General features: G+C 52.6%; 2 protein-coding genes across 3 annotated transcripts in view; one reads left to right on the forward strand and one right to left on the reverse strand.

The window, feature by feature from the left end:
- Positions 1-6,896, forward strand: part of LOC111155952 (sperm-tail PG-rich repeat containing 4) — a 39,676-nt gene extending 32,780 nt beyond the window's left edge. Inside the window, exons 6-7 of the mRNA XM_022516434.1 lie at positions 4,108-4,212; positions 6,780-6,896. Coding sequence (XP_022372142.1) covers positions 4,108-4,212; positions 6,780-6,896 — 222 coding nt within the window. The remainder of the gene's footprint in view (positions 1-4,107; positions 4,213-6,779) is intronic.
- Positions 6,897-17,690: 10,794 nt separating this feature from the next.
- LOC111155861 (tetratricopeptide repeat domain 7A) overlaps positions 17,691-23,137 on the reverse strand; it is a 115,358-nt gene continuing 109,911 nt past the window's right edge. For both annotated transcript variants that reach the window (XM_022516283.1, XM_022516282.1), the window contains one exon: positions 17,691-19,935. In XM_022516283.1, coding sequence (XP_022371991.1) covers positions 19,714-19,935 — 222 coding nt within the window. In that variant the 3' untranslated portion in view covers positions 17,691-19,713. The remainder of the gene's footprint in view (positions 19,936-23,137) is intronic.

Genomic DNA, 23,137 nt, shown 5'->3' on the forward strand with positions numbered 1-23,137 from the left:
TGAGTGCTGGGAGGGAAAGTATCTTCCATTCCTCTCTCCTAGCTTCTGGTGGTATGCTGACAATCTTTGACCTCCCTTGTTTTGTAGCCCTCCACCTTCGTCTTTGCATGGTGTTTTCCCTGTGTGCGTGTCTCTGTGTCCTAAATTCCCCTCTTGATGAAGGATAGCATTATATCGGATTAAGGCCCATCCTAATGGTCTCATCCTAAATAATTACATCTGTAAGGATCCTATATCCATAGAGGGTCACATTATGAGGTACTAGTAATTCAAAATTGACAGGAGCTGTGAATTTTGGGGGGACACCATTCAACACAATAAATGTGTAGGATTTGTGGATTTTGAGGGGATCACAATTCAACACATAATAACTTGGGATAATTGCACCTACCCTTGCACAGTCTTTCAGAGGTACTTGGTTAGCATTTTGCTGCTCTGGGATGCCCCAGAGTGATACACCTCTTAGTTCCAGAGCAGTGTGGCGTAGGTGAACCAGTCCCACTCCCCCAGCCCCAGAGGAGACGTGGGCTCCATGGAGGCATGGCAGGGCTTACCAAAGACCTACAATGGTACTGAGAGTTATCTGCCATTGGGAAGCTCCTTCATGGTATGACAGCGTCCTAGGAGCACTCCAGAAAAGTCAGTAGGGCCCATGCATTCTGAGCCCTTTGTAGTAAGTAGAAAGTGGCCGCCCTTGGCACCATCCCATGGCCCAGAGATCACACTTAGCACTTGGCACAGACCGGAAACAGCGGGGCCTGGTGTAGAGTCTTGAAGCCAGGCAGTTAGCTCAGCCCTCCCTCAGGTCTGTCCTTGCTCCTCGCACCTTTTGGGATAAAAAGAATCCCTCCCTGGACTATAAGCTCCTCTGAGGTTGAAGGTAGTATTCTATTTATTTGTGCCATCCCTGTAGCTCCCGTTGCTTAAAGTGGCTCTTGAGTAGAAACTCAATGACTTTTTCAAAGGGAAGAGAAAGATAATTATCATCTTGTCAGGAGGGTTGAGATGTAATCATGCCCCAGAACAGAAGAGTGGGTAACTATGAAAGGTTTCCTGTAGTTTATTTTGGAAGAAGGTCCTGGGACCCTAGGAAGGTGACAGTTCTGTTCGCTCTTGGCTCCGAATGTCAGTGGTCTTTGAAAGGCGTAGCTTCGGGAAACCCAGAGTTGCCAAATCATGACCCTGACCAAAACAAGGGTTAAGAAATGGCTCATCTGATTAGTGTGACAGGTGCTTAGTACTGCTTGGTGGACCTGGGAGCTGCCCTTCACCCGTGCATCCCACACAATGTGAACCAAAGTTCCAGGTCATGCTCATTGATTCCCAGTAACTGAGGGAGCAACCCTCCTAACCAGTCAAATATTCTTGTTTTAAACACCCTCCCATCGATCTGGATCCATTTTCTCAACCCACATTCTGAGCCATGCTGGGTGTTCCCTTCCCCCCATTCCTGCACTGCCCACTCACATTTACCTCCAAAGTAGGGAGTCTGCCGGAGCTGCCGCCCACCTACTGCAGGATGTTGGCCCAATCGTTAACGTTTCACTTAGAACATTCCTGTGGCTTCTGGAATATGAATTTGGGCCTGGATCCACTTCCCTAATGTTGCCTCTTTGAAAGATTGCATCAGACACATGTGGGGCAAATAGCATATAGTCATTTCTTTCTGCCCCAAGTCTTAGGCCCTTGGATTTAGATGACCCAGCCCCCAAGCCTGTACAGGGAGGCTGCTGGGTGGCACAGGCCTATATCAGTGCTTCACCAAACCTGGCACCTGGACTCTGAAGGAGCTCATGATTTGGAAACTCAGAAAGGGAAGCCACATCAGGCTTGGCGGAAAGGGGCCATGCAGTGGCATTTCTTAGCCATCCTGTAAGGGGCTGCTGTAGGCATAGAGTCAATGGTAGCACACCTAGCAGCATCTTTTGCCACAGCGACCATTCGGATGTGAAAGTACTGCGGTTATTATGGCCAAACCGAGGGTGGAGAGTGTCGCAGTGACTGTTCCTATCGGGTTCCCCTGGATTTCTATGCTTTGGCTTTTATGGCAGCTCAGATTTCTCCGGTGGGAGTGTATAGGTCAGTGCACAGAGAAAGCCTCACCCCCATAGTGATCTCTGTCCCACATAGGCATCAGTTTCAAAGTATTACTGTTTTCATCTCTCTGCCATGAGCTGTAGAATTATGAGGCGTATCCATCCCTTGATTTTCCGACTTGCACTTGACTGTTAATAACAGACTCCATTCACGGAGGAGTAATTGAGAATGGCAGCCCCAACGACACGGCTTTGCCACCCACGGGAGGGAACAAGGGAAAGCCTGGTTCTGAACTCCCTCGGTGGGTCTGCAGCTGGGCACCTGTTCGCTGTATCTGATGGGCTCATTTGCAGCCCAGCCTTACCTACGAGAAAGGTCTCACAGGACACGGTTCTCTGTTCTAGCCTTATTGTATATTTTATCTTTCTTTCCTTTGCTCATTTTTCACATTCGTTTATCTATACGGTAGGTGTAATTTTTTTTTCATATCTCAAGAGCGCTCAAGTCCATTGTAGAAAAATTAGAAAATGCAGGTAAGAGGAATAGTTCTTACTATTCTTATGATAAAAGAAGTTCTTTTTAAACAACATCCTGCCACCTGGGGAAAACAGTAAGCAAGCATTCCATTCCCCATGTTTTGGGGCACATTTTTTTTTTTTTAAGTTTGCATTTGCACTTAACAGTATTTGGGAGTAGCTTTATGTCTGTAACAATTCATCACTAGACAGCTGGATGGAAGAATCACGATGTATTTACCCAGACACACATTATCGGTGATTTAGTTGATTTCCAAATACTTGCATCCATTCTCGATTGTTTTCTTAAGATGAACTCCTAAATGTGGACTTGCTGGGTCAGAATAATAAACATACCTCCTCTCTTTGTACTGTAAAAACTTTAGACGTGTAACCACACAAACACAATCCTCCAGCAAGCCCCCGCGTACCCATCCAACAATTGTGGCTCCTGGTCAGTGTGTCCTCCCACCCACTTCCCCTAGTCCCTGCATTATTTGAGAACAGATCCCAGACATCATGCAGAATGACTCATGTCTATCAAATAGTACAGGTATTTTAAAATGGGAGAGAAAGAGTAAACTGCCAAAAAAAAAAAAAAAATAAGAGGTTAACGTCTTGTGCACATGATCCACCGTGATGTTTGGACCCTTTCCATTTTCCCTGCTGTATGTGGGCTCAGGACTCTTCATTTGTCTCTTGATTCCTGAAGCAGTCTGGTAACCAGCCTCCTTTCTCTCCCTCTGGATAGGCTGGACATTTACAAGCCATTTCATATCTTACCAAATTGCCCTCCACAAAAGCTAAGCAAATTTGTGCTTGCACCAGAATCCTAGAGGAGTGTCCATGCTGGTGGTTAAGATTTGGGGGTTTTCTTCTTTCTTTTCTTTTCCCCCTTTCTCCTTCCCCCTTATTCCTTTTTCTTTCTTTGTGAATTTTTTAGACCCAGAAACAAGAATCATACCCTTATTTTAGTGAAAATTTATTTGGTTATTAATGAGGTTAAAGCCCCCCCATTTCCTATATGAATAATTATATTTCCTCTTTGTGAATTGCCTTTTACTAATTTTTCTATTAGAATGATTGTCTTTTAAAAATTGTGTTCATTCTATGTGAATATCATAGCGTTGTGCTTTTGTCAGCAAATCGCTATAAAGACTTGTTTAGACTAAGATAACACACACTATACTCCTACGAAAGAACACGTGAGTTCTAGGAAGTTAACAACTCAAAGCAGCAGTCGTTAACAGTCTGAAGGACAGGGAGAGAGTGAGCTATGCCAGTGTGGGACGGCAGGTCCAGGCAGGACCACGGGGGGCTTTTACAGGTCACTTAAGCCTCAGTCTCAGACACCCACAAGGCAGGTAAAGCAAGTATTATTCCCACTTGACAATGGCTTGTGCTAGGGCATACCTTCATAACTTCCAAGCCCCAGTCTAGGGACTTTTCTACCCTATCACAAGTGATCCGTATGTTTATTTGTGGAAGGTAAATAAAGCATTAAAATATAACAAATATTAGTAATCATAAAAAACTCTTTTTCTCCCCCGTATAGCGTGAAGGCCCAGGACCGGGTCATTACGACTTGAAAATACCTCCAATAAATTCTATTACTTCCTGTTTTCAATCCAAAGTACCTCGATTCCTGCCCGCTTGTTCTGTAAGTACTCTAAAAGATGATGTTTGTAGGTCTTGTGATTGGGGTTGGGGAGGGCAATGGGGGTTGGGTTAGAGTTCTAGACAATTCTAATATGTATATATAGATATATCTAATTGCTGGTCGAGGTGGGAAAGAACGTGGAGCTCAAAAATCTGGCAAGCCCCCCGGGCTGTTTCAGTCTCAGAGGGACTCCAGACACAAAGATGGGGGCCGAATTTGGGGTTCAGTTGACAACATCCAGCATAGTAATTAGCTATCAGTGTTGTGACCTGGCTGCTCTGTGAGAACATGTATCTAACGAACTGAGGCAAGCAGTGGGCGGTGGCTGACCCCGTCCACGTACAGTTCTTTATGTATACGGTTTTGGGGGTGCGTGTGTGTGGCTTCAGACCAGAAACATTATTATTGAACCAAAGGAGACCAATATGGCCTGAATGGTCATCCTGCCCCTAAGAACTCAGGAAAGACAGCAAAGGGGGTCAAGTCCCCAGTGAGACACAGGTACATGGCAGCAGCGTTTGAGCCTCAGAGACCTAGAGAAACCCAAGAAAAATTGCGAAAGCACTATATGAAGCTTATGAACGGTGGCTAGTTTTCTTTAAAAAATCCTGACAGTTTTAATTCCCATGGCCTTGTTGTTCCCCATCTGCACCCCAGCTGGCAAGTCCCCAGAACTCACTGGTATGTAGCCTTACTGAAGGTGGTTGGGGAGACAGAAATCCAAGTTCTGCCTATAAGAAAATGGGCCCATCCCCGTGGTTCAAGGAAGGGTGGGTGTCCCAGGCCAGTGCCATGAAGATCTCTCTCCAGAGCTACCAGCTCTGGTGTGGGGTTACTGTGGTCTTTATCTGGAGGAATACTGGGGAGTCCCTGTTGGTAAAATTAAAAACAGACCCAACAGCAGGAGGTGATGGGTCCCTTCTGTAGATCTTAGCACCCTAGTGGCATTAGCATGATCCAGACACAGACTTCTGTCTAAGCTCCCAAGGCTGAGCATCTTCAGGAAGCTGGAGTTATGCTAACCAAACTCCCAGGAAGCTGATAGAGAAGCCAGAAGGTGCGCTTTACAAGTAATTTCCAAGTGTCCAGTAAGGCAAGCTGCGGTCTGGAGCCACTTGCTCTATGGGGTGTCTCCCCTTATAGGAAACTCTTCACTGAAGCCAAGGACAATCCGAAGTTTGCTCAGTGACAGTGAAATCAGGGCTGGGGGATAGAGCCGGGTGTTCTCAAGGTCTGAGAGCCACCACGGGTAGCCTCCTGGGGGGTAGCCTTGTGAGACCGAGGCCCACAGACCTGCTGTTCTGTGGGCTGGTTTTCCAGGATTCCACCCGCATGTTGCTTCCTCATTAATAGCACTAACAAAGGCTTCGGCTTCCTTTGACGTCTGGCCAGGACTTGATTAGATTTCCAGGCTGCTCCTCCGCTTTCGGCAGAGGAGACATCCTGTCACTGACCGCAGCTTCTGCGGGCAACTGATTTCATCCACTCTGGCCTGACCACCCTGTCCCACTTCCAGGGTAATCCTATTTCCACCTTCTCTCTCTCCTGGAGAGATAACACACTGCAAAGAAGGATGGAAATGACAAGCCCATGATAATAGGGAATAATAATAGTGCCGGTAGCTAATGTGCCGAGAGCTATCACTGCCAAACTGGGGCTCTCCGCCCTGGAGGGCCTCCAGCAAGCCTCGTTACCTCCTGTCTTGGGTGAGGCTGAGGAAGCACAGGGCCCAGGGTCACACCCAGCCATTGGTGGTGAGACGGGGACTCTAACTCAAGCCTGTCTGACGTCAAAACCTTCCCTGGGCCACACACACACAAACACCGATGCTTCACCAGTAGACCCGAGATAAAATCCCTTCGGGCTTCCAGAATCTGTACGTGTCCCCCAGCATGGGAAATGCTGACCCAAGAAATCGAAGTCTTTGCCTGAGTCTATGGAAATGACATCGGTTACATTTGATCACTGTAGAAGAGAATCTTCATTGACATCATTGGCAAAATGACTTTTTCAAGAATTTCATCCAAAGGAAAACATGGCTTTTAAGAAATGAGAACTTATAGATCCCTTGAGACTACTTTGGACCCTGGGGTCTGCAGACTTTGAGGTACAGAAACCTGAGTCTGGACTTTTTGAGGTCAATCACCCAGGTTCAGAATCCATTTTCCACAGTACCTTATCACGAGACTAGGTACTTGGCAGGGTGGGGGACGACGATGGCGTTCCTAGGGACAGGAGCTGTCTGGGCAGAGTGCCCACTGAGAAAGTGTGCCTTGAGGGGCAGGTGGGATGTGAGCCCGCTGCCTAGCAGGCTCAGGCCAGTGTTTGCTTGTCTGCCCTTCTCTTGACCCTTCTGGAGTCCTGGAGAAAGCCATGGATGGGAGCAGGCCTCTGTTCAAGGACCGGCTCCAAGTCAAGGTGCCCCAGGCCACAGCGTAGTTGGGCGTGACCCTCATCTTCCCCAGTAGGGATTTGCCAGTGAGGGCTGAGCCCACAGCTGGCCTCAGGGGGCCCCTGAGTGTTGGAGACATGGTCTCATCAGTCCCTGTTTTCTGCTCTGTTTTCAGAAAACCCCCGGCCCAGGAGCATACACGTCTTCAGTGCAATTCCCCAAGCAGCCCCCCACCATAGCCAAAATGGGCCGAGAGAATAGCCTTTTCTTCAACAACACAATTGGCTTTTAAAATAAAACCATCTTGGCCCTCAGCTATTTTGAGTTTAGCAAGTGCTTCTGTTTAGAACACTCTGTTTTATGTTCTTTAGAAGGGTTTGACACAGAACATCATGGATTGCCCAGGCGACCCTCCTGCCCGCTTCTGTGGAATAGTTCCAGAATAATTTCCAGTTCACTCTCGAAAGTGTCCTGGCTTGAATAATAAAGTGCCTTCACTCTGTTTGTTGTCCAAGGATACATTCCAAGACAGTGCTCCTGGGCTCCTCCTGCGGCAGCTTGGACAGACTCTGATGTGTCCGGGCTGTGCTCTGCGTGGCCATGGGCATTAGGGCTATAAGACCTCACAGCCTCACGGATGTGTCCTTGGGGGTCAACATTCAACCAAGGCTATGCTGGGTGTGCCAAGATCCCAGCAGGTGGTTCTTTCTCTCTCTCAAGTCCCTGAAAAGAATAATATTGATTCAACCCAATGGGTGTTTGTGGTTTTAAGTCAACAAAAATATTTGAGTATCTGCTCTGCGCCAGGTGTGCTGGGGTTGGGGCGCTTGGGGATGGGTTGCTTCACAGAAAGATGAATAAGGCATGTAACTGAGTTTGGGGAGGGCTGTAGGGGAGACAAGGCCAGAGAGGGAATTTGGGGTAGTGCCTGCCTCCAGGAAGGCTTTGAAAGCTGTGCCATGTGGCTCTTCCGGTCCCCTTGTGTCTAAGCTCAGGGACTGCCCTCACATGATGGCAGTTCTACTGGGAAGACAGTCACTCATCTCAGAAAGCCGTGAAGTCACTGGTTCTGGTGCACAGAGGAGGCCGCAGGCGGGCAGAGCAAGGATGAGGCCGCGTGGCCATGAGCGGTGAAGGACGGCTGCGTGCAAGGGACCTGGAGGCTGAGATGGGCAGAAAGGAGGGGCAAGAAGGTTGGGGGCAAAGACCCCTTGAGGGTGAAAGGCAGGGATAAACATTTGCTGGAGGGGGACTGAGGGAGCCTGGCCCAAAGAAAGTGGGAGGTGCCATGAGGATGGAATGGAGTTGGGCGGGGCTTGGTCGGAAGCCAGGCCCCACTCAGCCTTGCTTGCTGGGAAGACCTGCTCAGGCAGCCTCTGCCAGACACACCCCCTCGCATGACAGCGAGTATCTGGTTGGAGATTCCAGAATCATTAATAAATGGAGGGCATCATTTTTTTTTAATTAAAAAAAAACTAACTTAAAAAAGAAACTAAAATAAATGATTATATTTGTGTGGGTTTTTTTTAAAGATTTTATTTATTCATTTATTTGAGAGAAAGAGAGAGAGAGAGGGCAAGAGAGCACAAGCAGGGGGAGCGGAGCGGCAGAGGGAGAGGGAGAAGCAGACTCCCCACCAAGCAGAGAGCCCCACATGGGGCCTGATCCCAGAACCCTGGGATCATGACCTGAGCTGAAGGCAGATGCCCAACAGACTGAGCCACCCAGGCACCCCTATTTTGTTGTATTTTAAAAGGAGAACCACCCCCATCTCTCTTCCCTACCTTGTAAGCCTTACAAAAAGGGGTGTTGGAGGCAAAAAAGAGAAGGTTGTCATCTCACTGAATTTATTCAAATTCTCATTTGTTGAAGAAACTCCCTGTGTTGCATTCTTTCAGAATAGAAAACAGGTACTTGTTAAGATCAGACATGTCTCGGGGGTGGTGGCTGATCTTGTTCCACTTTGATCAGAAGATGACTGCAGGGCAGAGAGTTCCAAATTTTATTCTCCAAGTGGGTCAGAGTCCCCTGCGGGGTCAGAAAGTAACAGCAGGCATTTCTGACAGAGGGGGTTTTCTCTAGGAAACAGTGGCTCAGGTTGCCCCAGTGCTCAGGGAAACAGTTGGTTCTAGAAAGCAAGAGAGGTAAGAGGTGGTCTATGTCTGTGTGAGGGCTTGTAGATGGAAAATGAGAGGAACCTCTTATACCAGCAAGAGGTGTAAGCATAGGGGTACCTCCCTGAAAAGAGTGGGAGCCAGGGGCTGGCAGGAACTACCTCTCTGCCTCTGTCTCCCCACTGCTTCTCTCTCAGGCCTGCTTCTCCCTCAGAAGGCGAACCTTCACTGCCTCTTCACATGTATAGGTTGTAATGTGGCTGCCTCAGGCTCTCCTCACATCATTTCCCGAGCCAACACCCTGAAAGAATGTCAGCAGCTCCTCTTGGTTCTAGGTTCCTGGGGGCAGATTTCAGTTGGCTAGCTTGGAACAGGGGCTGGCCCCCGGGCCCTTCAGCTGTGGCCAAGAGGGCCGGGGACCCTTGTTGTGGACACAGCTGAGGGCCCCAGATGTGTGGCATGTGTGTAATTGGGGTCGAGGGCAGTTCCTTGGATTCTAGAAGGGAATGAAGACCCTTGAGAATAAGGAGGGAAGGAAGGAGGTCTTCACCCACCTACAGGAAGGGGTTAGAGAGGTTTACAGGGGCTTGGAGGTAAAACCACTGGGGAACAGTCTGCAGGGCCATCTGGACCCCCCTTGCATTTCCTTGCCATTCACCAAGCTTTGCCTTTGGCTCCCGTGACTCTATCCATCTTTCTGGAGCTGGGGCTACTTCAGCCTGGCCTGCCTTACCGGTCTTGCCATCAGCCTGTAAAGCAACCCTTACCCTCCTTTGTGATTCTAGCTGGTGAGACTGTGACTCTGCCCTGGGATACTGGCAGAGGGGCTGGTAGGAACGCAGTGGTGGGAAGAGCAATGTTTTACTTCTTTGGCGTGTTTCAGTATTTTTTATAGTAATTCCTACAAGGAGGCAGAGGCTTTCCCTAAGAGATCAGAGGAATTCTGGATGGCTTCTTCCTGCCACAAGCCCCAAACTGAGATAGTATATGAAGAGCAGGGCCTCCTTCTGTTCTTTCAAGATGGAGAGACTGGACAGACCTGGGTTGACTTTGAGATTGAGCTCTGAGATTGGGCTGTTCACATCTAGTAGCAAGGGCTGTCGTGTGCATCAAATGACACGTCCAGAAGGGTTTAGAGAAGCCCTAGAGCACTGCAGATGGAAGGGACCACGGTGTCAATCCTAAGCCCCTCATCCCTCCCCCATCGACTGCTGTGACCCAGCTTCTCGAGGCCCCTGTCATGGCTTGCCCGACTATCCTCTGTTCCTCTCCCCTCCCACCCACCCACCCACACGCAATTGTCCTCTGAATTTGGCTTCAGGGGCCATGGCTCTTTGTGGCTGCAAATCTCTTCTGCTGTTTCCATGTGAAATTCTCTCTCCATTAAGTCAAAGCATGTCAGAAGTCACAGCGCTGTGGGGGACAGCTCTTCCTCCTCCCTCTGTGCTCTTTCCTTTCTTCCTCACTCCTACTGCACCCCACCTCCATTGCTTTCTGGACCTACAGGGGACCCGTTACAGACCTGGAGGCCAAGGGCCACAGGTTGCTTGGGAGCCAGGCCCTGCTTCCGGCACCTGCTTCATGCCCCTGACCTCAGTGCAGCACAGAGCTGCCTGGACTCGGGTCCCCAGGCCTGGGATTATTTTGAAAGCCCTGTTCTCTTGAAAACATCGTTCAAAATCTGTAAGGTCAGAATCAGTGGTTCTAAGCTACATTTTAGAATCCCCTGGGGAAACTTTAAAAAAATCTCGGTGCCGGTCAGCTCTCAGATCACATGAAACTCTCGGGGGACTGGACTCAGGCCCAGTACTTTTTTTGTTAATACCTTACCCCCAGCCCCAGGTGACTCTGATGAGCAGAAGGTTGAGGGCTGCCGCAAAGAGAGTATGAAGGCACCATCACTGGTGATCCTGTGCGAGGTCCGGGCTGTCTTCCCAACCCTAGAGGTTTAGGAGGAAGACAGGCCCAGCTCTGAAGAAGAGCACCATATTAGCTTCTGGCCAAGGCCTGAGGGGAGAGGATGGCACAGGCCCTGGTCAGTCTGGGTGAAACTAGTATCGGGGTGTCATTGGGTAGAGCTTGTTCTGGGTAGAAAGGACCACAGGAGCCTTGAACCCTGGCACCTCTTACCAGCCTGACTCTGGGCACGTCTCCTCGCAGACCTTTGTTTTTGGCCAAGGGCAGGGTTGCAGGCATGCAGAGCCTGTGGGGCCCAAAGGGTGGGTTTGGGGTTCTAATTCAGGATCACAAGGGCTGGGTGGGCTTGTGGGGACCAGTGCCAGAGCCACAAAGCCTGGTCTGGCTTCTCTGCAGCCTCCCCATAGAAGAGATAATCCTGGATGGCAGGAGGAGCCAAGTCTATACCCGTGGAAGCTGGGAAGTTGGGGATGATGAATTAGCAAGGGAGGGGTGAGAGATGGGACACGGAAGTTGGGAAGGAAGAGTAGCCAGAGGTAGGGGAAGCCCAGGGGGAGAACTTGTTAACCACACCCTTGGCCAAATCAGTGCTCAGGAAAACGTGTTACCCTCTTGGAGAGTGGTAGGGGCTCAGAGAGGCCCAGCCAGCAGCTGAGGAGGTAGCAGTGTGGCTGCTTTTTGTGGGAATGTGGCTTACTGCCTGAGAACTGTAGACAGGATGGTGGGCCCAGGCCCACCGATGCTGCATCTCTGGTCACAGGAGTGGGCTAGGCAGGGACAGGAGGCGGGGATTGACAAGGCATTCCATTCAATTCACCCGGGTGGAACTGAGAGGCCTAGAAGGGGGGCAGTGTGGGACAGCAAGGCAGTGTGCTGAGAGATGTTTGGGTCACAGTTGGAGCTCAGGGCTTGTTGAGGACTGGCCATTGCTCCCTCATCCTTTTTCAGAAGTCCCAGAGCTCAGAGGTCCTGCCTGGCAACGGAGGGCCATTAAGGAGAAAGGAAGTTGCTGGAGAATCCTGTGTTCAACAGGGACAGAGAGGACACTTGGAAGCATGCCAGGCAGGGTCATGACTGTTGAGGCTTCAAATCTCCACCCTCTCCCGGGCTGGGCATGGGCTCTGGGTTGCAGAGTACCCCTGAGCCCACATGCCCAACCCTGTGCCTCAGGGAGCTTTCACCAAACTGTCTGCCTTAGTTTCCTGTGCCTTTCCCCATAGACTTTGTTGCCTCAAACAACACAGACTTACTGTCTTATGGTTCTAGAGGTGAGAAGTCTCCAATCGGTCTCATTGGGCTCAAGTCAGGATATTGACAGGGTTGGTTCCAGAAGGAGCCTCCTCTGAGAGGCTCTGGGGGAAAAATGGTCTCCTTGTCTTTTTCAGTTTCTAGAGACCACCCACCTTCCTTTGCTCATGGCTTCTTCCTCAAATCACTCTACACTCCTGTTCCCAGCACAACCACTCCTGGCTCCAACCGTCCTGCTTTCCTCTCGTGAGGATCCCTGTGATTGTATTGGGTTCACCTGGATGATCCAGAAAATCTCCCCTTCTCAGGATCCTTAATCATGTTTGCGAAGTCCCTTTACCACGTGGGAGAAGAGGGTGCCTGGCTGGCTCAGTCTGTAGGGCATAGGGCTCTTGATCTTGGGGTTGTGAATTCAAGCCCCACATTGGGTATAGGGATTGCTTAAAGAAATAAACTTAAAGAAAATCTTTAAAAAAGAAAAAACCATGTGGGAGAACATATTCCCAGGTTCTGGGGATTAGGACACAGACAACTTTGTGGGGGACATTATTCATACCTTCACATCATCTATCTAACCTGTAGCTGGGATAAGGGAGTGAGGCATTCTTCTGCCAGAAATACTCCCCGCACCCACCCTTGGTGTGCTAATTCCAAGCACCCTCCCCCATCTTCCTAACGCTGGTTGGGTGCCTCTTATTAATGCCCCAGCAGTCCCCAAATACTTGCCTGAGGCCAGCATTGGACTGTGGGCTCCGGGATCATAGAGTCGGGACCTGCTGGGGCATCGGGGAATTTCCCAGTGCCTGGCACAGCATTAGCAGTTAGTAGATGCTCACTCAATATGCCATGTGCTCCAAGACACACAATTATCCTTTAGGAGATGGACAGGCTTGTATAAAATATGTTATGGAAGTTCCTTTGATTATTTTGGACCACAAAGAATTATTCAGTGAATGGCTATTAGCCTGAATAACCTTAGTTGTTGCTGGTGTTGGGTGCTGACAGAAGTCATCTGATGAAATAAGTTTTTAAAAAAGAGGAGGTAAAGAAATTGAGTACCGATTTAGAAGTTCTTCCTGGAGGTTTGATAATAAGTTTGCAGGTGTTAGACGTTATAAACAAGCTCTCTCTAGATCACTTAAGAGGTACTTGTGTTAAAAGTTGCATTATGGGAAGTGGGATTGGGCAGGGCGAGGAGGGGTGTCTCCCCTAGTGTTTTACAAATGGTACTTCTAACTCCAGATAGAATTTCCAGGGGCCACATTATTCCAGGATTTTAAAAGCGCCCTATATTTTATTATTTGTTTTAATTATAGCATAGTTAACATAGTGTTTTTGATTTTTAGAGAAAGAGAGAGAATGAACAAGTGGGGAGGAGGGTGAGAGAGAGAGGGAGAAGCAGACTCTCTGCTGAGCAGGGAGCTTGATGCAGGACTCGACCCCAAGACCCTGAGATCATGAACTGAGCCGAAGGCAGACACTTCACCAAGTGAACCCTCCAGGCGCCCCAACATATGGTGTTATATTAGTTTCAGGTATAGTCAAAGTGCCCAGACTTAAATAACTTATATGGACATGAAAACGAAGTTTCTGGAAAATTGTGTCCAATGATCCACGTATCTACAATGCAGGTGAAGATCCTAATGGCGAAGATGCTTATTTTTACACTAATTTGTAGAGTAGGATTAAATACACGTGTAAATTTATGAAGAAGATAAAATGGTTTGGGACCAACTGCAGGCCCTTGAGCAGCCACAGGAGACTCAGGAGGGCTTCGGCCCCCTGCCGAGCCTCTGCCCCCCCCCCCCCCCCCCCGCCGAGCCCCTGCCTTAGCCACCCCCAGGGTAAAGCGCTGGGATGGCATGGGGGTTGGGTGAGAGGGAAAGCTAAGGTCAGCCTGTGGGAGGAGACAAGCTGGCCTTGCTCCGAATTTGTACCCCAAGTCTCCCAGGAGCAGGAGAGCCTCCCTAGAGCCCAGCCGGTCCCACTCGTGAGGGCACATGTAGGCACAGCTGAGGCCAAGTGTGTGGGGATGGGGGGGCTGCCCTCAGGAAGAATAATCCTTCGGGCCTGTGCCTGCCTGGTTGTTCTGACAAAGTGAAAGTGTCACCTACGGCGATGGTGAGAGGTGGGTAGTGGGGAAGGAGGGAGAGATGCTTCGGGAAGGTATGGGAATTGGGTCCTGAAGAAGGAAGGGTACAGAGTGAGCCCCCGCAGGAATTCTGGGAAGAGGACTTGCAGGGGTGGAGCAGCTGTGGGGCACTTTGAGGCCATAGGAGACTTTACAGAGGCACAGAAGGAAGAAGGAAGGAGGAGAGAGAAAGAGAGCAAAGCCAAGGGAAAGTGCTGCTCCCAGCTAAGAGAAGCTGTCTGGATGCAGGACAGTGCCCTGGCCCCAGCTCCCCTCTGTGGCACACCCCCGGCTTGCATGGGGCCAGGCCCCCGAAGCCCCTGCACTCTTGGCAGGGTGCTCTCGAGGCGGCCCCTGGGGAGTGGGAGCGGTGTGGGAGGCCACCACCCACAGCCACTGAGCCCTGGCCCTTGGTGGGGGGCAGGTAGTGAGCCATGGGCCCCTGGGCACAAGACCAGCGTGCAAGGGAACCTCTAACGGCCTCTTTCTTCCTCTGCCCTCCCCACCAGCCGAAGTGATTAAGATCACAGTTACAGATGGGGAGTCCTGACATCAGAGTCGGGCTGTCGGAGCTGGAAAGTTTGCTCGGGATGGAACGGAGCGCTAGTGCCTCCACCATCTTTTGGCCCTTCAGAGGAGGGGGGAGAGTGGGCTTCCCTCTTTTTATCCGAGAGCTCTGTCTTCAGGGAGATTCACCTGCTCTTCATTCTTGCTCCCCACTCCCTGCCCTTCCCCACCAGCTGCCTTCCCTACTCTCCCTCACCCAGGGCTTCTCCTCCCCCACCCACTGCTTCCCCCTTCCTCCATCCCACACTCCTATCGCAGAGGCCAGACCCCCTGCAGCCTTTAGCAATGTCAGTGTCACTAAAGGCAAAGAGGCAAAAGGAAACGAAAGAGACAGAACAACCAAGGGGAGTACCTGGTCTGGGGCTGGAGGAAAACAACGCTCCGAAGAACACGAGGGACCAATGGGCGTATGGATGGGACGGAGGATAAAAGAGCGGGTCAGTGTTAAATCTGGAATCAAGTCCTGCATCTGGCTCCTTGCTCAGAGGGAGTCTGCTTCTCCCTCTCCCACTACCTGCTGCTCTCCCTGCTTGTGCGAGCGTTCTCTCTCTTTGACAAATAAATAAGAGCTTTAAAACAAAGTCCACAATGACAGTTAAGGGAGAAAGAGAATCAGAGAGTGAGTGAGAACAGAACAGTGACAGCACTAGTCTGGGGACCACCCCCCCCCGCTGCCATGTCACATGGTCCCAGCAGGCAGGGCAGTGGCATCACATGGCCGGCACACAGCTCCTGTGGCGAGCCCGTCATGTTTCCGGGCTGCCTGGCATCTTCTGAACCCCCTTGCTATTTGGGGACCTTCCAGCCTCTTGAGGGACCTCCACTTAAGGAGTGTCCTCTCCGGCCGCAGAAGGGTGACAGCAGCAGGACGCACTGAGCATCACTCCTTCCTCCTCACCAAAGCCAGGGCCCAAGCTTTCAGCCAAGGGGGTGAGGCTGTGGCACCCCAGACCTACATCGCCCCCTTTAATGCTGCAGTAGAGGCCCCCCCGTGATGCTCGTTTCCGTGGATGCCAGAGGGGCCAGCATGCTGCTTCGGGGACAGGCATTTCCTGTGGCTCTCCCTCAAGGGTCTATGAGTCGGTGCTGTGTTGGGTCCTTGGAAGGGGGCTGGTGGCCACAGCACTGGCTCTGTAGGCCAGGACCTAGGTTCTCGGGCACTGTGACTCTCCACCTTTCATGGGGACCAAACCCACCTCCCAGGGTGGTTGACTACCAAAGGAGCAACGTGACAAGTATGTACATTGAGTGCAGGGGGAGCATTGCTAAAGGCTGCCACTTTCATGCTAAGAGATGAGCCAGTTCGGAGCAGAGCTATGCCTTTGAGCCCAGGCTGGTTTCTGATGCCATCAGAGAAGCCAGATTGTGGCTGCTTTGGCCCCAGGTCCATGCCCTGCAGTTACTGTTCTCGGGCTCCTGGAAGCACCCCTTGTCTCTCTCTGGGAACGACCTACAGGGGTCTCTGTCCTTTGCAACTGGAACAGTCTGATAAAAATTCTGATAAAAATTCCAAGGAATTTCTGGCAGGGGACAGACAGGATACTGTCTCCATCACCACCTTCCTAGCCTCCACAGTCCTTCAGGTTGGCACCGTGGGGGTTGGTCCCACAGGTCGCTTGTGTGCGAGGTTCCCTGATTATGGGCTGCCATCGGGAGCTGGCAGCATGGGCTGGGGGAGGTTTGTTTAGTTGGAAGCTTCCCAAGGCTGAGAAATATTTGCATGGTGATGACATCTGAGAGCCCAGTGGGGGAGCGAATGCAACAATGAGCACTTTGGTATCAGAAAGGAGTCTGGGTGTTGGTGGCTGAAATTCCATTCATATTTATGCCTGTAGATAAACACTATTAATACTGAAGGGCTGTGTCCCAGAGCCTGCCAGGGGTGCTGGAGGTCCATGGGGGCGACTATGCAATCCTGAGTCTTGTCCCCAGACCGCAGCCCTTGTTCTGGCACCATGGATGGGACACAGTGTGTGTGTGTGTGTGTACAAGGGGAGGTCTGCAGATGGGAACTGGGGGTCAGGAAACGCTTGAGTCTCCACTGCTGCCTGACTCTCTAACATCTGACCAACCAAGGTCAGCTCGTGTCCTGAGTAGGAAGGCTTCCCCTCCCTTTCTCCATTCTCTTCTTTGTAGGGTGAGCTTTCTAGACCTTTCTCCAGGACTGGCGTACCAGGTGATGCCACGTGTGGCCTCAGGCAGTCTTGGTCACTGCAAGGGTCCTCAAGCTGGGGGTGAGGATGTGAAAGTAGTAACATGATACTAATTGTTTAATCACTGCAGACTGAATGTGTTTTCCTAAAGCATCACAGTGAAAGGGAAGCTGGGCCCCCACCAGCTCCAAAAAAGGCCCTTCCTCCCTGGAACAGCAAGACTGTCCCCTCAGGAATAGGGCTGAGGGTGAGGGCGGAGGAGGCAGGACCTCCATGAGGCCATGGGAGTGGGAAGTTCTCGCCTGTGCCAGGCAAGAATGATACCCACTCTCTTCCAAGTGAGTGGCTGCAGCTCTGGGGGTGCACCTGATGATCCCATGGGGCACACGAAGAAAACAGAGCTTCTCTGCAAACCCCAGTCATCCTTCCAGATCGTGATGCATGTTTCTTTGATACGGGGTATACTGGCATGGGTGTGACGTGTTCTAGGAGAGCACTGGCATGGACTTCATGGCGAGGTGGCTGGTCAGGCTGCGTGCAGCGGGCACCCTCGGCACGCAGCTCTCTCTGGGTGCTTCTCCACCAGGCACCCAAGATGCGCCACTGGCAGTGCCCACAGGCAGCAGGAGGCTCAGGCCCACAGGAGGTACAGTGGCAGGTGGAGGGGAAGCTTACTCCGGCGGCCCCACCCAGACCCCCCACTGCCTCCTTCCAGTCCCTCCAGACTTCAGCACCTGCCTAACATCCCCCCATCTCCCCCTGCTCCCACCAGTCTCTTCCCCGGCCCCTCCCCGCTTCCTCCCCCCCACCCCTCCCCACTCATGGGGCCTGCCCCGTGACTTCTCAGGCCTCTCTTCCTGCAACACCCCCTCCTCACTAAGCGCTCAAAGCCTGTTCTGGGGTACCTATTGGAGAAAATACCTATTGGAGAAAACACGCTGCATTCCTTCCAAGGATCTCTTTATTCCAGACCTTTATTTCAAATTGCCCACAACTTGGCCCAACCCTCAGAGGCCTCCTCCAGAGGAATGCTGCCAGCAGAAATGCATTTGGTGCCTGTCCTGTGACCAATAACCAACTACCAATCTTTGGGCATCCCGAGGCAAATCAACAGCATTTGCGCCTCTCGTTAGGTTTTTTTCTAACAGAATTTCAGAATAAAAATAGATCTCTATCATATATATATCTATATATCTATATTTATACACACACACGGAGACAGAGATCCTTCAACCAAGCAGTGAAGGCTCTGATGTCCTCTGCTGTGTCCCTTGTGGTGCGGGGAGCCAGGAGGGGGCAGGCCCTCTCTGGGAGGCACCCGGGGGTGCGCAGTGCTAAGCCAGCCTCCTCCCTGGTGAGGAGGGTGGGTATCCGACAGCCCCTTCTCCCTGAGGAGCAGACTGGGAAATGACGAGCAGGGCAGCCCTCATCCAGTCTTTCCACACACCTTAAGATGAGAGAGACGTACCAGATGGAGCTTTAAAAGTAAAACCCAAAGTGCAGATAAAAAAGGAATTCCCTGATAAGGTCACCCCACCCCACGCCACCCCAGGGGGCGGAGTAACTTCTTGGGGAGAATTCCAAGACCATCATGCAGCAGGGCTGGGGGAACCAGGGCAGACACCCACCCACCAGCCCTAGGTCCCCGGCTGACAGAGATCTGCTCTGTCCCCTGCACTGGTCTCTGACTACAGTCCTCACTGGGCCTCAGGCACCAGGGGACCAAAGGCCTGTAGTGGAAATGGACTCTGGATGAGAGGTACTGGGGTCAGTCCCAGAGACTGCCCACCTGCATATTATTATCTCAGAGGGTTCTGCATTGTATCCATTGCCCAGAAACCCAAGGCCTGAAGGAGTATGTTGATGCAAAGTGTGAGGAAGAACTGGGTCCAGCTGCCATGTTTATATCCTAGGGTCTACAGCCTAGGGCTTAAGGAGGCCGCTTGGGCTGGGGCATGGTTCCAGAAAGATGTGCATGGCAGAAATGGGAGGGGAGTTAGAACTGGTGCTCAGTGCCCCTGGCCAGGCACCAGAGGCCCAAAAGGCACTTGACAGCAGAGAGGAAGAGCAGTGGGGCCCAACCAGCCTCATGGGGTAAAGAGGAGCATCCTGCAATAGCTCAAACCTGGGAGAGGAACCCAGAGATCCTATGCTCTTCCCACTTGCTAGCAGAATCTTCAAGCTCTGACTGCCTGAGGCAAGACCTGAGAGTTACCCAAAACCCAGTCCTGAGACTGGGGCTAAGATCAGGGCCCTAGGGCTTCCCAGGCACAGAGGCACAGGTAGAGATGAAGTTCAGCTGTGAGGCCCCCTGACCTGTGCTCTCAGGTAGCAAGTCTGGTCACCAAGACTCTAAGTCACTCAGGGTTCAAGAAGACATCTCCCAAGGCACTGAGCTAGGAACTGGGGAAAATCCTCTTGACCTAGTCAGAGAGCAGTTCATGGGGTTCATCTTTGGTGCTGGAGATCAGGGAGCTGAAGTTCGAGGCCAACACCTGTGCACAGTCACTGGGCAACCCAGGATCGGGGATGTGGAGGGTGGCAGGTGTACTATGGGAGCTTCTAGACAGTGGGGAGCAGTGCTTAGGAAACCCAGGCCCTTATTGCACATTGAGATGATGCCCAGACTCTGGGGCAGATCCTCCCTTGCTGATGTGGCTTCCCAGCTACTTCCTTCCTCATAAATGCCACCAAGGCGGTCTGAATCCCAAGGAGCAAGGGATTTGCTTTCGATGCAAATCTGGTCCACCGGGCTCCAGATGAGCAGCTCCCAGACCCAGCTGGCCCTGGAGGGAAAGCAGGACTGGAGTGGGGGAGGCGAGGAGAACTAGGGCTGCAGCCTGCAGAAATGTTCCCTAGAGATGTATTTCCCTGAGGCCCCACACCTCCCCTGTCCTGTGCTCCCTGCTGCCTGCCTGTGTCCGCCTGCCCCCCGCCCCCTAGGGCAGCTCCCTCCCACCCTGCCGCTGCAGTGCCAGGTCACAGCTCTCTGGGGATGATGGAGAAGGGCAGCACTGGGCTGCTGGCCTCCAGCTCAAGGGCAGTGAGGAAGCAGTCGACAGCAGCCTCGCTCTGGCCCTGGGCCTGCAGCACTTCACCAAGGCCCTGCCAGGCCTCGTGGCAGGTGCTCTGCCTCTCCACGGCGTCCCGCAGCACCTTCTGGGCCAGACTCTTGTGGCCCAGCCGACTCAGCATCAGACCCTGGGGGGCAAGCACAGGGCAAGGTTAGTGAGGGCGCCCTGTGGCAGGAGCATCCTGGCCATCGGGGCAAGGGGGCGGCTCAGCCACCAGCGAGAGGGCTCAGAGTCTCAGCCTTGTCCTTAACCATGCAAATCGTACCTGTCCCCACCCTGGCCCCTGGATCACCCACCATGGGAGCTCTGTCCCTCCCAGCCCCGAGGACGAGCTTTCAAGTCAGCTGACCCAACTGTGTGCCTGCCCATTATAACTGGGGATGCTGGCAAGTTACCTCTCTCTGATCTTCCGTTTCCTCAGCTCTAAGTGGGAAAGACCACACTGCCCACCCTAGGGTTGTCAAGTTTGCACGAGTCAGTATATGGAAAGCACTTGAAGAACATTGTCTGGCATGTGTGAGCTCTCAGTCAGTGGGTCTCTCACCCCGAGGCCTTGCTGCTGCCCTGTGGAGCCACCCTTCCCCCCAGGGGTGTGGAGGAATGTGTGCCACAGGCTTCAGTCTCTACAACCTGAAGGTAGAACCTTAAACTTATGGGTGTGTGTTGGGGGGAGGGGGTCACAAGCTCTTTGGCCTGCATCAGCAGTGGTCTTCCTGGGACATCTGGGTCCTGGGACCTGCTGCCCATCCCAGCCTGGCCCGGCAGGTGGGGGTCACAGGAGGGCATTTGCTGGGTAGGACAGGCTCTGGTAGATGAATCAGGGGTAGCTAGGAAGCTTCGTACTGCTGTTTGTCTTTAACAACCCTGCTGGCAGAGAGAGGAGTGACAGGAATTGTCACAGAAGTTTGGGAAGTGAAACTGGGACGGTGTCCCTTCTATGTCCTCTTTCACTCATACTGGGAAGGGTGCAGGGAGGTGAGAGGACAGGGTAGTGAGTAAGAGGTGGGGGACCAGGACCCCCCTTTGGCCTCCAGTCCCAGAAAGGCTGCTTTGCTCCATCCCACTGATCTGTGTCCTAGCCCTTAAATGCAGCATGGGATGGCAGCACGGGGGTGTTGGGGGGAGGCTCCACTCATTCAAAGATGTGAGGTAAAGCCTAACACCGACTTCCTGGACAGGCGGGGGCTGGGCTGGGGGAGAGGAGCTGCCTTCTATGTTCCTGGAGCCCCCCCCTCGGGCGCCCGCCCACTGATGGCCATGTACATTTTTAGCTGGAACATTTTCCTCCTCACCACGCTCCTCAGAGTTAGGCCCTCTGTTGCTATGGAGACCCACCGGGAAAGATGCACATGCCCGATTTCCTAAAGTCCTCTGAGGCTTGGAACACAACCAGCGAGGCAAAAGTGAAAGATGGCACTCAGGCAGCCCTAGGCAAAGCCTCTCCCTCTCCCAAGGTGCTGGCCGTGGTCCTGGGGGGTGGGGACACGGAAGGAAGGGGGAGAGTTCTTCATCTTGCCTCTTCAGGCCAGGGCGAAGCTGTCCCCAGAGAGCACCACGGATGGGGTGGAGGGCAGGGGAGCTGAGGCGGGGCAGGGCCGGCCAGGAGCCGTGCTGACTCAGGGCCGCCCGGGAGTGGAGGGCAGCATCCAGTCTGGCCAGTAGGGCCCTGGGCCAAGCTGTGCTGCCGGCATGGCCTGGGAGCTGGATCCTGAGCAGCAACCGATGGAACAGGGCCCACAGGGAGGACGGAAGGCGGGCGAGACGACGGGCCGCCAGACACCAAAATTAAGCACCAAAAATGGAAGGTTTGCACCCTGGGAGTCCTGCCCATGAAGGAGCAAGAGAGGACAGATGCGAAGGCCAGCGGGGCCTCACGGTGTGGGGGCGGGGCCACCGTGGGGTTTACACCCTCAGTTCTCTGGATCAAGCTTCCACGGGAGATTTTGTTTGAAAAGAGGGCTCTACCGCTAAAAAGAGTTTGAAAACCCCTGATCTCCAGCAGTGTGTGGGTGTTTGGTAAGGGGCCAGATATGGCCGCAGGCTGAACAGGGGTGTGTGTGTGTGTGTGTGTGTGTGTGTGTGTGTGTGTGTGTGTCTGTCTGTCTGTCTCTCTCTTGCTCTGCTGGTTTTACTCAAGGTCTGCAGCAGGCTTCTCTGCATGTTTCTTGTAGAGAAAAGAGCCAGGGCTCCGCAGCCAGAAGACCTAGCTAGGCTGGGCTGGAATCCCAGCTCTGCCACTGACAAGTGCAGTGACCATGGGCCACTGGCCTGTTTTCTCTGAGCTGTGGTTTCCTCATCTGTGAACCAGAGGACAGAATGGTACTTCCTGGTAGGGAATTGTTAAGAGTCTGCAAGGATGAATTTGCAATCATGTAGGCAGGGCCCACAGTGTGCCGACAGCAAAGGGAAGCGTCCCCAGGATGAGCAGAGGGTCCTGTCAGAGTGAGGAGTAGATGATTTCTCTAGAGGGCAAGGCTCCCTGTGGATGAAGACTCGGGACTGGGGTGGGGTTGGATCACATCCCCCATACCCTGGGGTGCTGACCTCAGAGCCTGAAAGGAGACACCGGGCTGGGGTCAGGCTGGGGCCCCGAAGCCCAGGGCCTGTAACAGGATCTGCCGCCACCTGCCTGAGACACCCGTCTGTTCGTGTTTGGTAGCAACTCGGAGCTGTTTGCTGCCTGACAACTGGGCAGGGCCAGCCTCAGGACGACGTGAGGTCTCACCTGCTCTGCCCCCAGGCTGGCGCTGTGCCAAGGGCCCGCCATCACCAGCCCCTGCCCTGCACCCCCACCCTAGCCACCCAGAGAATAGGTCTCCGGGGAGATGGTGGGAACACTGTTCCCCCCAAACGTGCCCGATGACTCTTCCTCACTCTGGCCAGGGGGCACCCTGAGCCAAGAGAAACCAGACCTGCCAGTAGGTGACTCAGCCTCTGACCCTCACCTGGGAGACGCCACAGCCAGACGGCCGCAGCAGTCGGAAAGCAACGTGCGAGCTGCTCATGGCCGTTGAGCAACACACCTTTAAGAGGGGGCCAAGGTTACGGCCATTCAGGGAGGGCAGGGCTATGGGGAAAGGCCCCGGAAATTCCCAACTTCGTTCATTCCTCCTACCCTCCCTTCCTGGATCTCAGGGAGGAGAGAACATCTGGCCTCATCTCAACCACCCAGGACCCTCCTCCTCCAGCAAGCCTCCCAGAATAGCACCTCCGGGCCACGCCATCGCCTTGAGGTTGTGACTCACTACTGGTGGGCTCTCTTGTGCAAGCCATCTTAGGCTGAGAGGGGCAGGGTCCGTGGCTCCTGCCTGCTTGGCTATTCCCCACAA

The sequence above is a fragment of the Enhydra lutris genome, unplaced genomic scaffold (genome assembly GCF_002288905.1).
Source record: "Enhydra lutris kenyoni isolate GAN:26980312 unplaced genomic scaffold, ASM228890v2 scaffoldscaffold44, whole genome shotgun sequence".
In the NCBI taxonomy this organism is placed as follows: Eukaryota; Metazoa; Chordata; class Mammalia; order Carnivora; family Mustelidae; genus Enhydra; species Enhydra lutris.